Raw genomic sequence first — 17,755 nt, 5'->3', positions numbered from 1 at the left:
TAATGAATATAAAATCGGTATATAACAAAATTACTTCTTTAAATTGTCATACCCAGGTGTGCATTCAGTCAGTATACCACAATTAATATCTATGATAACTAATATAATAAGGAACTGCAACTAGCACAATAATAATTGTTATTGGTAACTGTCATTTATTGATGCAATTCCTTATGTCAAATTATGGCTCAGACTGAACATCATTTAATTGCAAGATTTGCATCAAAAAAGAAGGACCTTTCAACAATTTCTCAAAATAAAAACTTTATAGCACATAGTGTAGATAGAAATTATTACAATGCTAACTTGTATGTAATTAGTTATAAATAGATAAAATACTCTAGTTCACTGATATACACATACACATTCTTTTTTTTTTAACTATCTTGCATTATATATTATTTTATATTAGCATACTGGTTGCTATATATTTTGAATACCTATTAAAAGTAAAGTTATACAGGTATATTCACAATTATGGAGCTCTCCATTAAGACAAATCGGACAAAGTCAGATAAAGAAAGGGGAGGATAGACATCCATTTTATTTCATTAAATTTTATAAAGTTTATTCATTTTATTTTATTTGAAAATTTCTTGTATGTTTTGTTTCTAATTATGATAGATATCATTTTACAAATGATAAAAGTTTTAAGGGGATGTCTGAAGAGGGGTGGGGTTATGGAAACCTGGAAAAACTGGGACAAAAGGAAAGGGGAGAGTAAAAATTTGAAGAAAAATGTGAACGTAATTTATGGACAGGCTGTATTGACTATGAATTCTGGAATTTAAAGGGCCAATTACAGATATGAAGTACAGATTTAAAACTTGACTTAGATAAGTTAATCAAATACAAGCTAGTTTTGATATGCTTCCAATCATAGTTAAGCACCATTGGTAAAATTCCAATATTAACTGCAGTCTAGAATTTGGACTAAACTAGGTCTTAAGACTAGACCACATTTCTGTAATTGACCTGAATTGGTTTCTATTTAATATAGAATTACCCACCCAGATACTATTATCAAACTTTAATAATTGCCAAATTATATTTAGATACTTATTGGTTATTAAATTATTTAATTATTAAATAATTTAATTATTAGGATACTTTGGCAGTTTTCATAGGTGTGCCATCATCTATTAATATCTTTAATGATTAGATAACTTAAATTTAGAAATCTGGAAAAACAATGACCCAGAACAAGATTCAAATTCAATAGTTGTAATTACCTATGATCTAAACTAATATGTTTATAGTTCAGTTTGTTCAGGTAGAATAATCAGTGTTGAACATGAGTTGTAGATTCAAAGCTCGTTTTGGACTTATTTCTCAAACTTTACTAAATAAATTAAATCATTATAAATTATCTACGCTAATTAAATATTGAAAAAAGTTCAATTTAAAACCAATTCGTATTATAGCTTTAAATAGAAGCAAGTCATTGTGTGAATTTAATAGTTATCCTCTAAAAAATACTGAATAAAATGAACATTTCAATTAAAAATAATTACATATTAAACTTTTATATTACTATACAAATTATGTTTTTTATTGAAACCGATTATGTATTTTTTCAAAATTACTTTTTTAATTACTTGTGTATTACAATGACTTACTAGCATTAACTAGTATTAGTGCAATGCAATTATAAATTAACAAATCATTACTTAAATACATCATTAATCTTAAATGTAGAGACGCTAATTGAACAAATATTTTATTTCTAAAATATTAATCCATTTTTTCGGAAACAAAATTAGCATTTTATATCTTATATAAGATATTATATAATAATATTTTATATAAAAATTAAATATATTTTTCTACATATAATTCATATCAATATAAATTTTGAAATTATTTCAAATTAATTAATAAATGAAATATTTTGAAATAATTTCAAAATTAATTTCTTTCACAAGTTTTATTCTGCATTAGACATATATTGAATGAAATTAATTTCTGTAACATGAATCATTATTATAACATGTTACTATATTCTACAAAAAAGTTTAAAAATATCATTTATTTATAATTATCAAATTTAGCTTTGATAAAACAATTCTAATTATATCCCAAGAGATTACTTTAATTACAAATTATTGATGTTTCATCAATAAACTTCAATTTGTATAAGCTTTGTTAATTAACTTGATTTAAATTAAGAATGTAATTGGACATCAAACAATAAAGCAATTATAAGTGAAAAATGTAACTAAATTAAGACAGATGCAAATATATCCCAAGCATTGTTAATTTACATAATATACCTAATATAATTACTGCTATCAAAACATTTTTCTTTTATAATTAATGGATATCTTTTTACTTTCTGAAACAACACAATAAATTTCATTGAAGTAAATGGATTGGCATCAACGCTTTTTACTGATTTAAAAACTTCTTAAAAAGATCCTTAATTGGAAAATGTATTCAGATATATTCAAACAGAAATCTTTTCATCAAATTTATAAATTTGTATATATATATATTTCCATTTAATACAAAACTTACCTCTCCAAAAAAACTATTTCTTTGATCTTTACTTTTGAATCAATAACAGTCTTTGGAGGCATTTGTATTAATTACGTGTACAGTTTAAAGGAGGAAGGGGTTGGGAAAAATACATCACTGTACACAATGGGAAAAGAGGGAATTGAGGCATTGTCTGTGTGGACTTTTTTTAATAGTATTAGTGGCTGTTACCAAGTGTTTCTTTTCTACAATCTAAGACTTTTTTAAATCATATATAGAAAATTACTCTTGCATGCTAACAAACTTCTAATAAGACATAACTTTATGAACTACCTAGGAACATATAATCTAGCCATAAGTGTCTTCACTCATATACAACTGGAGAAATTGAAACCATTCATCATGTAGTAGATCACTCCCTATCTATTAATCTAAACGTTTTAAGTTGAAGCTAAACGCTGCTTTTATTTTTTATAATTTTGAATGGTCTTGCCCACTAAATACTCTAGTTCAAAATCTACTATATGAATCTTTCTACTACATTACAACTGAAACATGGAAGATAAAACAGTCTTCCATAAAGCCTGTGGCAACATTTATCTTGTCTTACATATGCATTGTTTCATCATCATTTTTGAACTTTATCTGTAACCCTAATGATCTATTTAACCTGTACCCCTCTCACCTAGAGTGGCACACGTATTGAAATTTTAAAAAAGCCTACTTAAAATACTAGTAATGTGAATAAACTAGCAGTTAAAAATTTAAAAAATATTTCTTCAATGTCAGGAAATCTATAAACTATTGTACATGTAATTAAAGGGGAGAAGGTCTGTCAAAAGTACATTATTGTACACAACAAGGAAAGGTCAAAAGTGGCTCAAAAACTATACACATAATTAACGGACAACCTTTTTGAGTATTATCTTTGAACTGTGTCATTCCAGAAAATTATATATATAGATAATTATGTTTAACTAAAAATTTTTTCTTCCTATATTCTAGGATTTTCTGAGAAAGGATATCTTTAGAATTTTCTGTATACTTATAAATGTATAAAAGCACAAAATAGATATAAAGTCTTTGCTGATTCGTTATATAACGTGTTCTTGTTCCAGTATAATCTTTGAAGGCTTCTGTACATACAACAAAGTTTAGATACAAACAGCTGAGGTAAATATCCACTTGTTTTCTAAGCTATCATCCAAATCTAATATTTCAAGGTTACTGTATATAGCAGTACCATAGTTCTTTTTTCTGCTTATCATTAAATTTGTCCATAAAGAGCCAACGTTCTTCACAACAGAATATACGGAACATTTTCAGCCATTTTCATTGTTTACCAGGTCTTTGACACTTTAACGCTTCATTTTCAATTTACCTCATTCCCAGTCGATTTATTAAATCGAGAATATAAAAAGGTAAGTTTTTAAGAATCCAAGGACGTGTTAAGGGCACAAACAATTCGATTTAGCAATACAAAAACAAAGCTATGAGGTTTTTCTCAATGTCACGCACGAAATTCGAAGCAGACGAACTCGCTCCATTCAAAACTTTCTAGAAGCATCAATGTTGCCAGATGTAAAGTGAGAATATTTAAAAAAATAATAATAAATTTTCGAAAATATTTTATTTGGAATGAACTTTTAATATATTTTTTAAATCAATTAAGAATAAAAAATATTAATTTAAAAAAATAAATCACACCTTAAACAATTGGGTAAATACATTTTGAAATATGTCACTGAATGGCAGTTGACACGAGTTAATATTCTTAAAAGAAATCTCCTTATTTTAAGTTACGAAGAATGTTTCCAGCTGCAGGATGTTTTTGTCCGACGGTTGTCATAGCAACTGCTGATAACGACTTATCGCGTCATTCCGGATATTTCCCGGGTAGAAACGCACCTCCTATGACGTCATACATGAACTAAAAAGAGCAGTCGTTTAGCATTTCTTTTCCTGCTTTAATCACGAATTAGTTACTCCCATTAAAACTTGAGGAGACCGAAAAATCTTTGTTTTTTTTCCATCGACCGTGCATAATTATTATATTTAAGTTGTTTACAAAATGCGCTAACGCATTTACATTTTTTTTTCCTTTTTTACAGAAAGTAATGTACAGTACAGTACATGCGACATTCTATAAAATATAATTTATAAAATAAATATATATTGCCTATGAATTTCTTTAAAATAATTCAAAATAATATCGGAAAGGGGTGAAAAATTATAAAAATCGTTAAATTTCCATCATATTTTTCCAGGAACTCGGATACACTTTCATAATATAACGCATGTGATTGGCTAAATCAAAATAAAAATAGAATTCTAGGATTTAATTCGCTTTCTGAATTCATCATAATTTTATTTAAAATCATATTAATGTATAGAAATATATACAGTAAAATCTCATTGAAAAGACCACCCAAAACTTATAAGTGGCCATCTTAAAGGAGTGGTCGTCTAGAGAAGTTTTACTGTATATTACTGTATATAAACCCACGCTAACTCAACCCTGTTAACCCAATTTTACAGTGAATTTAAAATTTCTTGACAATAGGAAAATTATAATTAACGAGTGTTTTCGATATCCGGAAGTCACCGCGATACTGTACAATATATTACTGTAGTCGGTAAGTTATTAAAGACTGTACATTGCTGTATACTGCACTGCCATAAAATTTTTTAAAGCTCACTTCCTGTAATAATAAAGTCAGCAGCATAAACCCCAGTAAAACTTCTGTATGGAGCTGTTCTCAATGAATTAATGTACTGTATATTACCTGGTTTTTCACGTTGTTGAAGGAAACACCTCTTATTAGTTCGAGTTACGGGGGTTTATTGTATATTTATAAGCCAAGGCGCTCGGTTTAACAGCAAAAAAAAAAGTTACTCTAAAGGATTATATAACGTTAAAATTTAATTTAAATAAGTTATTTTGTCTGTAAAAAAGTCATAGTCACGCCTTTTAGTACGACTGCAGCGCTTTGTATACGACTCTAACACCTTAACACGCTCATACGTAATTTATAAGGATGAAGAAGTAGTATAAGTACATTCACCGTTAACGATAAATTCTTTAAATAAAGTAGGCAATCTGGTTTTATAGTAACCAAATTGAGTGAAAGGAAGGAGGAGAGATTTTTACAGAAGCAATAGACCGCGCCCATATTTAGAAGCCGGTGGTTTCTATATATAGAACCCAATGGACGAGTGATATTGGTTGCTCCAACAGAGCGTGCAGGATATCGCTTCCATAAATACGCATTTCTTTTCAATTGACACACTCTTATCTTAAACTTTCTACCACTTTCCCCCGGTCACTTACCATGTGTATTCTCACCGCTTGCTACTTTATGTAAGGAACGACTAGGCATGGTTTCGGTCCGTCGTTCACTCGTCATCATGGAAATTTAACCTTAGACAGCACATAATCACCAAACTGAGATCTTCTAACTCCTGTTAATAAACAAAGTCATAATAAAATTCGTTAAATATTTTAAGCTATCATTTTTTTAAAAAAATACAAGAAAAAAGTAAAGCATGATCGTTTTAAAATTCAATAGGGTCAACTGGCACCAAGCCAAAATAGAATAATGACCCTACGTCCCGGACCTTTTTAACTGTATTGGACACACCCTGTATGCACCAATAAATCTGATAGAGTCTATAAAAGCTATAACTCTACCTTTTAAAAATGTCTAGCCTACGATAATGTTTAAATAGATTTAATCTATGGACTCAAGTATTGGTATGTAAATTACTGTTAAATTTGAAAGGTCAGCTGAACGGAAAATATATATAATATATATATATGAGTATAAATTCTGTATAAATATTTAATTTCCCTAATCTACAACAACAGTAATAATATAAAAAATCATTCAATGTAATGGCCTACTTAAATACGTCATAGGCTATTGTTGACACGGCGATTTTTCTTTAAATTACATTAAAATTTCTCTCGTGTTAATAAAGAAATAATATATTTAAATCGTTAATAATTTAAGAAATTAAGTTATAAAAATATGCAGTTATATTTAAACGGTAGGGCCGAATTAAGTTTAGTAGCCAACTAAAAATAGGGATTTACTTATTATAAAAAGACACTTGGACTTACTAAACATAACAGGACAAGTAGTTATTTTTAATCGTCGACTTATTTAAAAATTATCATCCTGATCGATAGTCTATTTACTTGCGATTTCAATAAATGACAAATCCGTGTTTCCCCTCCGTTTAGACTGTCATAGGAAATCCCACAGACAGATCACTCCTAACGAAATTAAACTGCATGATACTCCATTTACGTGTATCTCACACCTTATAGTATAGTTTATACATATACACGCTGTATGTATATAAATTTTAAAAACAATCTGACGGTCGTCGCACCCTCGATGACATCACTTTTCCGGAGGATGGCAATTTTTCCGTTCTGACATTTGTCGCATCCAACGGAACGTGACATTGAAGGAGTGAATAAGAGCGAGACCGTGACCCGACCTCAACATTTTTTTTTTTTTTGTTTACATTTTTACACCGAGATATTACTAAATAACCTAAATGCACGGGCGAGCGGGAAGTGTTTTATTTTATTTTATTTTATTATTATTTTTTTGTTTGAAGTTAACAATGCGTGATAGACAGATCGTTGTGTCATTTTCAAAACGACGAACACAGAATACGTAATAATTGCGTTATTGTATTCGTCGTTCGTGAAAGATTTGTCATATATAAAGTGGTATAAAGTGGCACGTGCAATCAATTATATAGGCAATTTTTCGTGTTATTCGTATTATTTTTTATTAATTTTTTTTCTGTAAACGTCACAGAATCTTCCATTGCTTTGTCATTGTCTACTTTTCAATATTGGCGGATTGAATATTTTTTATTCTAATTTTTTTTTTTGCATTTTCATCTTCCTCGAAGCTACAGTCCTGGGATTAGCTCCACCTTACATCTGTTACACGTGATTACGACCAAACCCAATTCCGGTCGATATAAGGTCTCTTTGCAAATAATTTTTATTTTGATAGGGGGAAAAAAACCTTTCTGGAAATATCCCTAAATTCCACTTTTTTTCTAAAATTTTCCTAATAGGAGGGGGGAAATTAATTGTTTTAAATTTGATATTCACATGATTTAAGTAAATATAAACACCTGTAGCTCCGCCCTGGTGTTCCAGACTAAAACTGTACAGTTTACTTGTTTATTTAGTTTGATTATCTACCTTAAATAAACGCTAGATATTAAAAACGAGCAGAAACACTTAGAAAATTAAATGCGTTAATTATTGCACAAGTGATTTTCTTAAAATAAATATCCTAAATGCACGAATTAATTGCGTAAAGGGCGCATAAGACGTTGTTACGCGTCGGTGGTTTTTCCTTAAAAAGCAAATATTTTACACGCATAAATTAAACGAAAAATTAAAAAACTAATTTTAATAAAATCAGCAACCGAAATATATATAAAAGATAATTAAACTTACGTTTAAAAATATCAAAAATAAATAAATAAAATATTCGCCTTCTCCACTCGATCTCAGAGTAGAAAACATAAAAATTTATTATTATTAAATTGCAAAATATAAAAATACCTAACGATGAGAAGAGTAAATTTTAAAAAATTCCCTTATCATCATCATATTTTAATAATTAAATTAGGAGTCTTGTAATATTTATTTATTTTTTTATGTGTTAAAAATCGGATAAGGTTACATTACCCGTCACATTGACCCAATATCGTAGCTTAAAGGTCTATGACCCTTAAACCGTAATAAAGTATTGGGAAAAAAGACGATTTAAATAGTAAAAAATAATGCTACTTACCTAACAATTAAAGCCCCTTGTGCAATAACTGTTACCATTCGCCGTAACTGTTTACTAAATCAATTCCTTTCGAAGCATAACACAAGAAAACGTTCGAATCATCTCGCAACCAACGCTCGATACGAGCATGTGTCGTAACCATAGCAACATCAGCCCTTTTACTGCAACAGTGACGTAAAACGGGCACGTAAACGTCATAGGACAAATAACGTCACGTGCTCTCACTCCCGGGTAAGATCTTGCAGACATTTGCAGATTATCTGAAACTTTATAAAAATATTTTCGTGCATCTCCAACAAACGAGAATTATTCTTGATTTAAAAAAAAAATGTATAAATTATACCTTAATTAATACTCTTTATTTAAGCTTTTATTATAATTTTAATGCATATAAATTATTAAAGCAATTTATTTATTTTTTTAAATGACTATTTATTTTTATCTAGAAAGGGAATTGTTGTAATTATTAAACCATGTGATAAATTCTCACGCATTTTTTTAATGAACAGAAATTATTATTATTATTTTTATTATTATTATTGTTAAGTAGAATTAAATCTTGATTTTAATTAAAATTTCATTATAATTAATGCAAATTATTTTTAGAAGAGATTTCAATTTTTTAAACGTTTTTCCATGTTATATGCCGGATGTAATGATAAAATACTAGGAATTTTTAATGATATTTTAAAAATTAAAATATAGAGCATATATTTATCTAAATAAAATAATTCTGCAGAAGAAATTGTATAGAAAATTTGAAATTTACCTTATATATATATATATATACACATACACAGAAGATGGATAACTGAAACTAGATCCAAGGTAATCTCTACCATTCAAAGATTGAAATCTTTCAACTTGAAACAGGAAAAATCTATCAATATTTCTTGGATTTTTTTTTCATTTATTTATTTTAAGACGCTATAAAAGTAAAATTCCTTTTGATATATTAGAATATCTCAAGGATTTTATGCATTAAAAGTCAAAACAAACTACACTTAAGTCACAAGAAAGAATTGCTTAGTATGCATTTCAATAGAAGGATTCCTTTTTTTTTAAACTAGCAGTTTCTCATGTGCAAAACAAAAATTAAATAAAAATAAAGAAAACAATCAAACAAAAGAGTAGAAAAATCTATTTTACTTTATAACTTTTATAGAATTTTTAATTGATTATTTAAAATTTTAAATAAACTACTCTAAACTATGGAGATTGTTGTATTGTTGTAAGTCGATTTAACCTTATTTAAGGGATAAAAAATATATTTTTAAAGAATTTTTAATAGATTTTAAATATAAAACTGGATAAGATTAATAGAATATTGTAGTATTATATTATCAATTGTGAAAGCCGGCGCGTCATTTATTATTCTTGTGTTACTTATCAAAAAATAAATAGTTTTCGTTCGATAAATATAATTTTTTTTTCTTTTTTTTAAAAAATATAATAATAATAAAATAAATTGGAAAATGATTTGAATTAACACAAATATCTTTGTGTAAAAAAATATGTTTATCGACTGCACTTATTTTTCTTCCGTGAACAGTTGCTATAGAAATATCACGCGCTATTTACTACTACTACTCGACTTTGTTGTGACATTTTCTTTGTCATTGAAAACATTTATTTTAAATGTTTAAAAAAGAAATTTGTTTTCTATCAATTTTTATTTACTTTTAAATAGAATTTTAAAGAGAATCCGGTTATTAAATTTTTAAAAATATATTTATTTATTTATTTAAATTAGTCACTTTTAAAAATAAATAAACGCTTCAATAATATGTGTATTTTTGAGATATTATAGACCTGTAGACACTAAGAGAGCTTTCTAAATTATACCCGTCGTGGATTCGACCAGGTCTACAATGGGTGGTGATAGTGGGACCTGACATATTTAGCCCATGAAAAGTTGTAGTGCTACTCGTGGGATTCAATTCCGGATCCACCAGAGCGATAGGCAAACGCCTTGGCTGACTTGTTTTTAATTTCATAATAAAGAAGAATGAATTATCTATGCAGAGCTTTCAAGAGTAATACGTATCAACAGATCGTTCCTCATCCATCATTCTAGTGATCTCCATTACAGGTAAGACGCAGGATTGTTCACATGTCAAGAGAGAACTGAGCCATTTACTCACTTTTTCAGGCTCTTAGTATATTAAAAAACAAAAAAAAAGCTTTAAAAATTTATTATATTATCTTCTTAGTACGTAAGAAATCCAATAAAATGAATGATTTTGACGAGGTCGCGTAAATGTGGGGCCTGGATCAAATAGACCTAGTTCCTCTTGAAGGGCTAATAAGACTGTCCATAACAATATTTATAAGTGATTTATATAGAAAATATTGTTACCGAATCTTAAATTAACACATATAACACATACTAGCAGATATTCCCGGTGCTTCCCGGGCAAAAAGTGAGAACAGCAAACATTAAAATGAAAACCATAATAAGAGTTTTGTTATTTTAGTCTACCATTGCCATGTTCATAACGATGTACTAAATAAATTATAAGAAAAATAAAAATGTAATAAAACACAAACGACAAAAATCTATTTTGAAGAAGTAAAAACACAAATCGATCCTATTTAAATTCATTTAACAAAAATAAAAGCAAATGAACCATCGAATTTCGAGGCAAACGGACCAGATTTACACTTGACACCCTGGAAAACTTTTAGTAGCCTACACGCTTTGAGATGCTCTGATGGTACGAAATGGTGCAATTTTATTGGTCCGGTAAACAAGACCAAAATTTAAACTTGGCACCCACGAAAACCTCTAAAAACATATTTTTTTGCACGCTGGTAACTTCGTATTAAGCAATTTTCCTATTTGGATCAGATAGAAACAGTGGCGTACCGTGGGTGTCAGCCGCCCGGGGCGGAGGAAAATTTCGGCCCCCATTTATTTAGGTATTTCAATTTAAAAGAACAAAATTCAGTTTTGTCACAGAACAAGCAATGAAAAATTCGGTGGTAGTGCAGCGACCTGTTTAAAATAGTTCTATTGGATATTAGTGGTGTATATAAACGCGAATGAATCGTACGAGCAAAAAAAAAAAAGGAAGAAAGGTCAACAGGTTTCGCAGGGTTTCCTCGGATGAAAAAATTACTAGTTCACTCGGACGGCGAGCCGATTCCCGGACTGTCCGGGCGATAGCACTATCGTAGGCGCGATGCAAGTGTAGATTAAGATATTTCAAATTTTTACAAGATATTATTATTATTTATTGTGAAATTTTGCCGCTCCCTAAAATGTGCCGCCCCTGCCGCCCCCACTACGGTACGCCACTGGATAGAAAGGGAGACTTGTTGAGTGGGGGTTGTAGTTAATTTGAATAAAAACAGTCGTTGACCTCCTTCAGGATGGAAGGATTTGCTTAAATCTTGCCAAAATGTATAAAGAACAAATTGGTTGGACTGTGTAACTCGTCAAGATTACGAAGTAACAGATGAAGAAATTTCCCTATGTTAGTATAGGCCTAATGGGAATTTCGAGGTGTATGGGAAAACACTGAAGATAGGTGAGTCATCGCAGTGTATATCCCAAGGTGTCAGGAGAGCTGCTAGAGAGAATTGGTTTGATCGCGTAACTAGTCACGGTTACGGAGTAACAGCCGATAGCTTTTCCCCTATGTTAGTACTGCATATGGATTTTCGGATGTGTGTTAAGGATGTCTGACGGCAGCTAGGATATCACGCTGCATATCATGAGATACTACACGAGGGGAGGTTTCACTGAGTATAGGTCTAGTTACGGAGTAACGGAAGATAGAACTTTCTCTACTTTAGCATATGGATTTTCAGAGGTGTGTAGGAAATCTTTGACGTCAGTTGGGATATCTCAGGGTAGCGTATGAGATAAAAGGTATAACAAAATAATCCGATAATGTTACTCTATTGAGTTACTAAGTTGGAGCCGGTAGGTGTCACCTAAAAGAAACAATGGGAATTTTTAAAGCTATATAGAAAATGTTTATATATATTATATTTTATATATATCTTTAAACATCTGAAGGAATGCTAAGCCAAACAATTTGTCTGGTCACGTAACTCAGAGTGATCACGGAATATATGCCGCTCATAATAATAATATGGGAAATTTCAGAAGGAAGTGATATATCACAATGTATATCATGACGTATTATGTCTGTATCCGATAAATTAATTTACGTTCTGGATTAAATTCGTACTTAAATTCCAACATCATTAACATACTAAAATAGCGCTGTTTTTTTTGTTTCTAAGTACAGTATACAAAATTGCTCTTTTCAATGTTCGGAAATGCTAATTTTATTAAATATATTAATGTCAAGTAATTATTCTTTTGTTATTTAGTGGAAAAAAAGAAATTATTAATTAAGTTATATATGAGCATATCTGACGTGGATAGTCGCGTTGATCATTCAATATGGCGAAAGAGACCGGTGAACGTTTTTTCGAAATCCGGATGGTATTTAAATTTCATTTATTTAATTATAGGAAAAGATAAATCAAGTTTACGTGTTATTATAAGATATATAATCTTTTAAAATTTTATTGAAATTCAATTGAATTTAGTTGCAGACAAAAGTTAATGCAAATTAACAGAGTCATCGAGAGATTACTCTTCTACAGTGGCGTGTTATCCTTTGGGCAAAAAGGGTAATCGCCCGGGACTCCCACCAACAGGGGGCCTCAAACCAAACTTTTATAAGAAAATACTTTCCCAAAAATTTCCCCGAAGAAAAATGTCTGAAGTCAACACTGTACATGACGCCCCCTAATTCAAATTTGCCTAAGCCATAACGAGACACTGCCCTTCTAACTTCTAATATTTTCCTAATTATCTGGATACTGTGTACAATTTTTCGAAATTTCCTGTCATTTTGCGTAAACATGCTAATTATTCTGGATTTACTTATGTTAACTCGGGGATATTTGTCTAGATTTTTTTACGCCTTGCACAGCGTAATGACAATTTTTTATATGTATTAATTCATAACCCAAAAACGGAAACGGAAAACTAAAAACAGGCGCCAAAACGTAAAATATATATAACAAATGACGCATTCTGTTATCTTTTCGAATTAGTAATAAAACACACCGTCAGATGGCGCCATAAAGCACCCTTAATTAAATCTATGTCAGTGTTGTAAAAATTAAAATACAGTTTTACTTTTCCCGCTGTTATATGTACTGTACATAACAAGGGAAAGTATTGAAATCGTTTCAAATTTGACTCTCCGAATATTTTTGCAAATTACATTTTGAGACCCCCTGAACCGCAAAAACAGGAGGAAAGTTCTATGTATATGTGTGTTTCGTTTAATATGTCAGAATGGTGTAAAGATTAAGAAACGAAACGAAATTTGGCACGAAAGCTTGTGTATAAGGGAATTGATGCTATTAAATTTTGGTGGTTAAAGGTCAAAGTGAGTGGTGTCACGTGTCATATCTCGAGAAGGGCTGGACTTAATGACGATTTTATTCGTTATTATTATTTACAGAACTCATCTCTAACCTCAAAATTAAGCTTTTTGCCATTTTATAATAATTAGTAATATAAAAAGTTTTTATAACAAAATCTCGTAACAGATGGCGCCACTTAAATATAATATATAATTTTATTTTTTAATAATATCTCATAACAGATGGCGCCATATACGATTTTAAAATCTCAAAAAGGAAAGTTACGCAACTCGTTGCTTGATTTTTTTCATATTAGAATCAAATCAGAGATATAAGAAAACTATAATTTTTTTAAAAATTTGAGTCCATTTTCCGTACGAAACAGCGATTAAATGAATGCATTCTATGTTCATTTTCAACGCACAAAAATACAGGGTCAGCCGAAAGTCAGTAAAAACTAAAAATTCATTTAAAAATGAAAAAGCATCGTATTGAAATATGGTTTTCACTATAAGTCTTCTGAATTTGCGGAATTTTTTTTTTTTGACAGGAAACAAATTGTAGTTCGAAAAGTTACTGATAGATGACCTGAAGGAAATCGTAAGTTACAATGGCTTTAATAAAACAGTGGTGACAATGAGTATTACCTTTTTGATTGGTTGAACTAGTCACATGGGTTTGGCTGCCATTAACAGGTTAATCGATCAATTTCCTTAATTGTACTAAGGAGTAATACATAGCACAGGGTATCGAAGGTTACAGTATTTTATTTAATTAAATGTAGAACATACAAAACAGTGAGTGGTTGAGTAACTGCATACTCAACCACTCACCCATATCTGCATTAAGTAATTTGAGACCCCTTAGGAATAAGATTTGTTGTTTTTCGTTTTGCTCATATACAACAGTTGTGTTTCATCACTGGTTCGTGCAATGAAAAGAGTTTTTTATCTGTCCAAAACATAAAACACACGACTATGATTTCTGTGAGATGTTTGATAAATCCACGTGGCAAATGTTTTCTTTTGTGAGGTACTCTACACGCCGGTAAAATATGGTGCAATGAGTAAAATTTGTACGGTTAGATTCACGATACCTAAACGATGGTTGATTTGGTTTAATGAAATCTGCCAAGTGAGGAAGTCTCTCAGAAAGCCTTTCGATAGAAAACTGACCCCTAACAAATCCTCATTTACAATTATTCCATGTTTTTCCGCCAGAAAAAAAAAATCTATTCAATGCAAACCATACTTCAATGCGATACTTTTTATTTGTTTATGAATTTTTTAAAATGTTTACATATTTTTAGCTTACGTTGTATTAAGAATCGTGGACTTACAAGATTTTAAATACTGTATTTAACATTATTGTATGTATCTGTAATAAATGTAGGAATATGTTTGATCGTAATCTGCAAATAATTTAATCTAATTTACAATAAGTTGTATTTACATTGTGATAAGTTATTGTGCTTTTTGACGTATTTACAAAAGTTTAAACGTTTTAATAAAATATACTCTTAATAAAATATTGAATTAAGATAGAATTAATCTATCTTAATTCAATATTATAAAAATAAATTAGTTTTGTTGTAACATTCAACTGAGATGTAGGCTATATTTTTATTTTTTATTTTTGATAAATTAATCTATCAAAATACTTCTCATGTACTATACGAAATTATTCAAATTTCTTATGTACACGAGGTGTAATTGAAAAGTAATCAGTTATCACAAATTAATTATTCAAAATTGTTACATTTTAATGGTAATTTCCTTCAAAGCAAGCTCCTGTCTAACTTATTTCATAATTTTTCCATGCCTCGTAGCATTTTTGGAGCTGTTGCGCCACACCAGTGGCCAAGCGGTCTTCGTACCCTGAACACTGAAAAAGTCGTGTGATCGCGCCTCGCTCGGACGAGCTGGCTACGTGGAGTTTTCCGGGGTTTTTCCACGTCTGTGAATGCCTAAATAGGTGCCAGTTTTCCTTAAAAAGACCTCCCGGAAGGCAGATCGCCCAAGTGTTGCATTGCCATAACTAAACAAACATAATTACAGCTTTTTGATGTTCTCGAATGTTTCAAAATGATGATCTTTGACTTCTAATGATGACCTTCTAACTGTCATCCATAGATCTTGAAAAATATGTTCAACATTAAAATCTAAAGTTGTAGGATGTCCTGTCGTGACTCATCCTTCCCCAATTCTCTCCCTTCTGGAAACATTTTAGGCCAACGAGAACGTAATGAAACTTCACCATCGTACATAGTTTTAATGTATTATTATTATTTTTTAGTTGCATTCTTTTACACTTTATTGACTGTTATGTATATAACACGGGACAGTATTTGGATCGTGTCAAATTTGATACTCCGGAGTTTTGAGATATTTTAGTCCAAAAATATGAAAAAGAAGAAAAATTTCGTGTATGCGTGTGTGTGTGTTTAGAGTAAAGATTTTAAGTAACGAAATTTGGCTTGTGTATAAGGGGCATTGATGCTATTAAATTTTGATGGTTAATAGTCGAAAAAAAAAAATGGTAAGATAGAAGGGCTCGTGTATCATATCTTAAATAGAATCGTACTTAATGAAAGTTTACTCATTATTGGCACATACAATTTCTTAACAAAAAAAAAAAAAAACTACTCGCCTGCGTACCCTTAAAACTAAGCCTTTTATAGTAATTAATAATATATAATTTTATTTTTTAATAATATCTCATAACAGATGGTGCAACACACAATTTTATTTTAAATAATTACTAGCCGAAATAAATAAAACTGCTAAATAAAAACATGTATCTAGTAGATTTAGATTTTTTTAGATGTTTTTACAAATAGAGCCAAAGCATGGACCGACATAACTTTTAGCGAACGAGTCAAAAGAGCACATTGCAAACTTTTCTGGTGAAGCCAAGAAAGTTATGCAACTTGCTGTATTTTTTCAACTTCATATAAATTTTCTCTGAACATCGTTGTTCGATACTTTTCTCCATTCTTCTGTAACCTCTACTAGAAACACGCGCCCTGAATCTTTAATAATACCCATAATACACAAATATGTATTGAATGGACAAATAAAATCTGACATTCTTACAGAATTTTTATGCTTAACGTAGGGAATTCTAAAGTATAAACAGTAAAACCAGCGCAAAACGAAACGTGAATAATACGGAAATCTGTCAAGCCGGAAAAATATTCAAACAGTATGATTCCGGTTTACACAGGTTTTACTGTATTACAATCTGTTTAGAATATTTTCTTGTTTTATGTGCATTTAAAGTCTTCGGCTACGATTTTTCATACCATTTTCCAACGATATTTAGAGCTGTTACAAGTCAAAATCAAAAGATAAATTGGGAACTTCCTGTATAATTAAGTATCAAGATTTTGAGAAAAATACAGTACAGTATATTAAAGTCGTTGCTGATTATTTTATATGGATTCATGTGACTCCAACCTCAGGAATATCGTGAATATTGTAGTGGAGTCGGGTTTATACTTTTCGATTCGAACTTAGAAAAATAAAATGTTAAATTTAACTATATTTTTTATAGGTCAGATAAGATTTAGCTTCGTTTGATGTAAGTCATACGTATCGATTCGTATTTACGTCAGTTTTTGCATCAATGAAATTGTGACNGGTAATTTCCTTCAAAGCAAGCTCCTGTCTAACTTATTTCATAATTTTTCCATGCCTCGTAGCATTTTTGGAGCTGTTGCGCCACACCAGTGGCCAAGCGGTGTTCGTACCCTGAACACTGAGAGTGCGGTCGTGTGATCGCGCCTCGCTCGGACGAGCTGGCTACGTGGAGTTCTCCGGGGTTTTTCCACGTCTGTGAATGCCTAAATAGGTACCAGTTTTCCTTGAAAAGACCTCCCGGAAGGCAGATCGCCCAAGTGTTGCATTGCCATAACTAAACAAACATAGTTACAGCTTTTTGATGTTCTCGAATGCTTCAAAATGATCTTTGACTTCTAATGATGACCTAACTGTCATCCATAGATCTTGAAAAATATGTTCAACATTAAAATCTAAAGT

General features: G+C 30.3%; 1 protein-coding gene across 5 annotated transcripts in view; it reads right to left on the bottom strand.

Moving 5' to 3' along the window:
• Positions 1-8,512, bottom strand: part of LOC111638895 (ras guanyl-releasing protein 3-like) — a 62,383-nt gene extending 53,871 nt beyond the window's left edge. The window contains exons 1-2 of one of the 5 annotated variants that reach the window (XM_023384663.1): positions 8,316-8,512; positions 5,810-5,940 (exon numbers count right to left, since the gene is read on the bottom strand). In XM_023384663.1, the coding sequence (XP_023240431.1) occupies positions 5,810-5,888 (79 nt within the window). In that variant the 5' untranslated portion in view covers positions 5,889-5,940; positions 8,316-8,512. Of the gene's footprint in view, positions 1-2,517; positions 4,096-5,809; positions 5,941-6,601; positions 7,000-8,315 lie in introns of those variants that run through there. The other 4 variants (XM_023384667.1, XM_023384665.1, XM_023384664.1 and 1 more) reach the window with 4 other exon arrangements.
• Positions 8,513-17,755: the final 9,243 nt, after the last annotated feature.

This window comes from Centruroides sculpturatus, unplaced genomic scaffold (assembly GCF_000671375.1).
Source record: "Centruroides sculpturatus isolate CEXI.00-Female unplaced genomic scaffold, Cexi_2.0 scaffold1059, whole genome shotgun sequence".
NCBI classification, from domain to species: Eukaryota; Metazoa; Arthropoda; class Arachnida; order Scorpiones; family Buthidae; genus Centruroides; species Centruroides sculpturatus.
The sequence above is the reverse complement of the archived record's forward strand: the minus strand, read 5'-3'. Positions and strand labels throughout refer to the sequence as shown.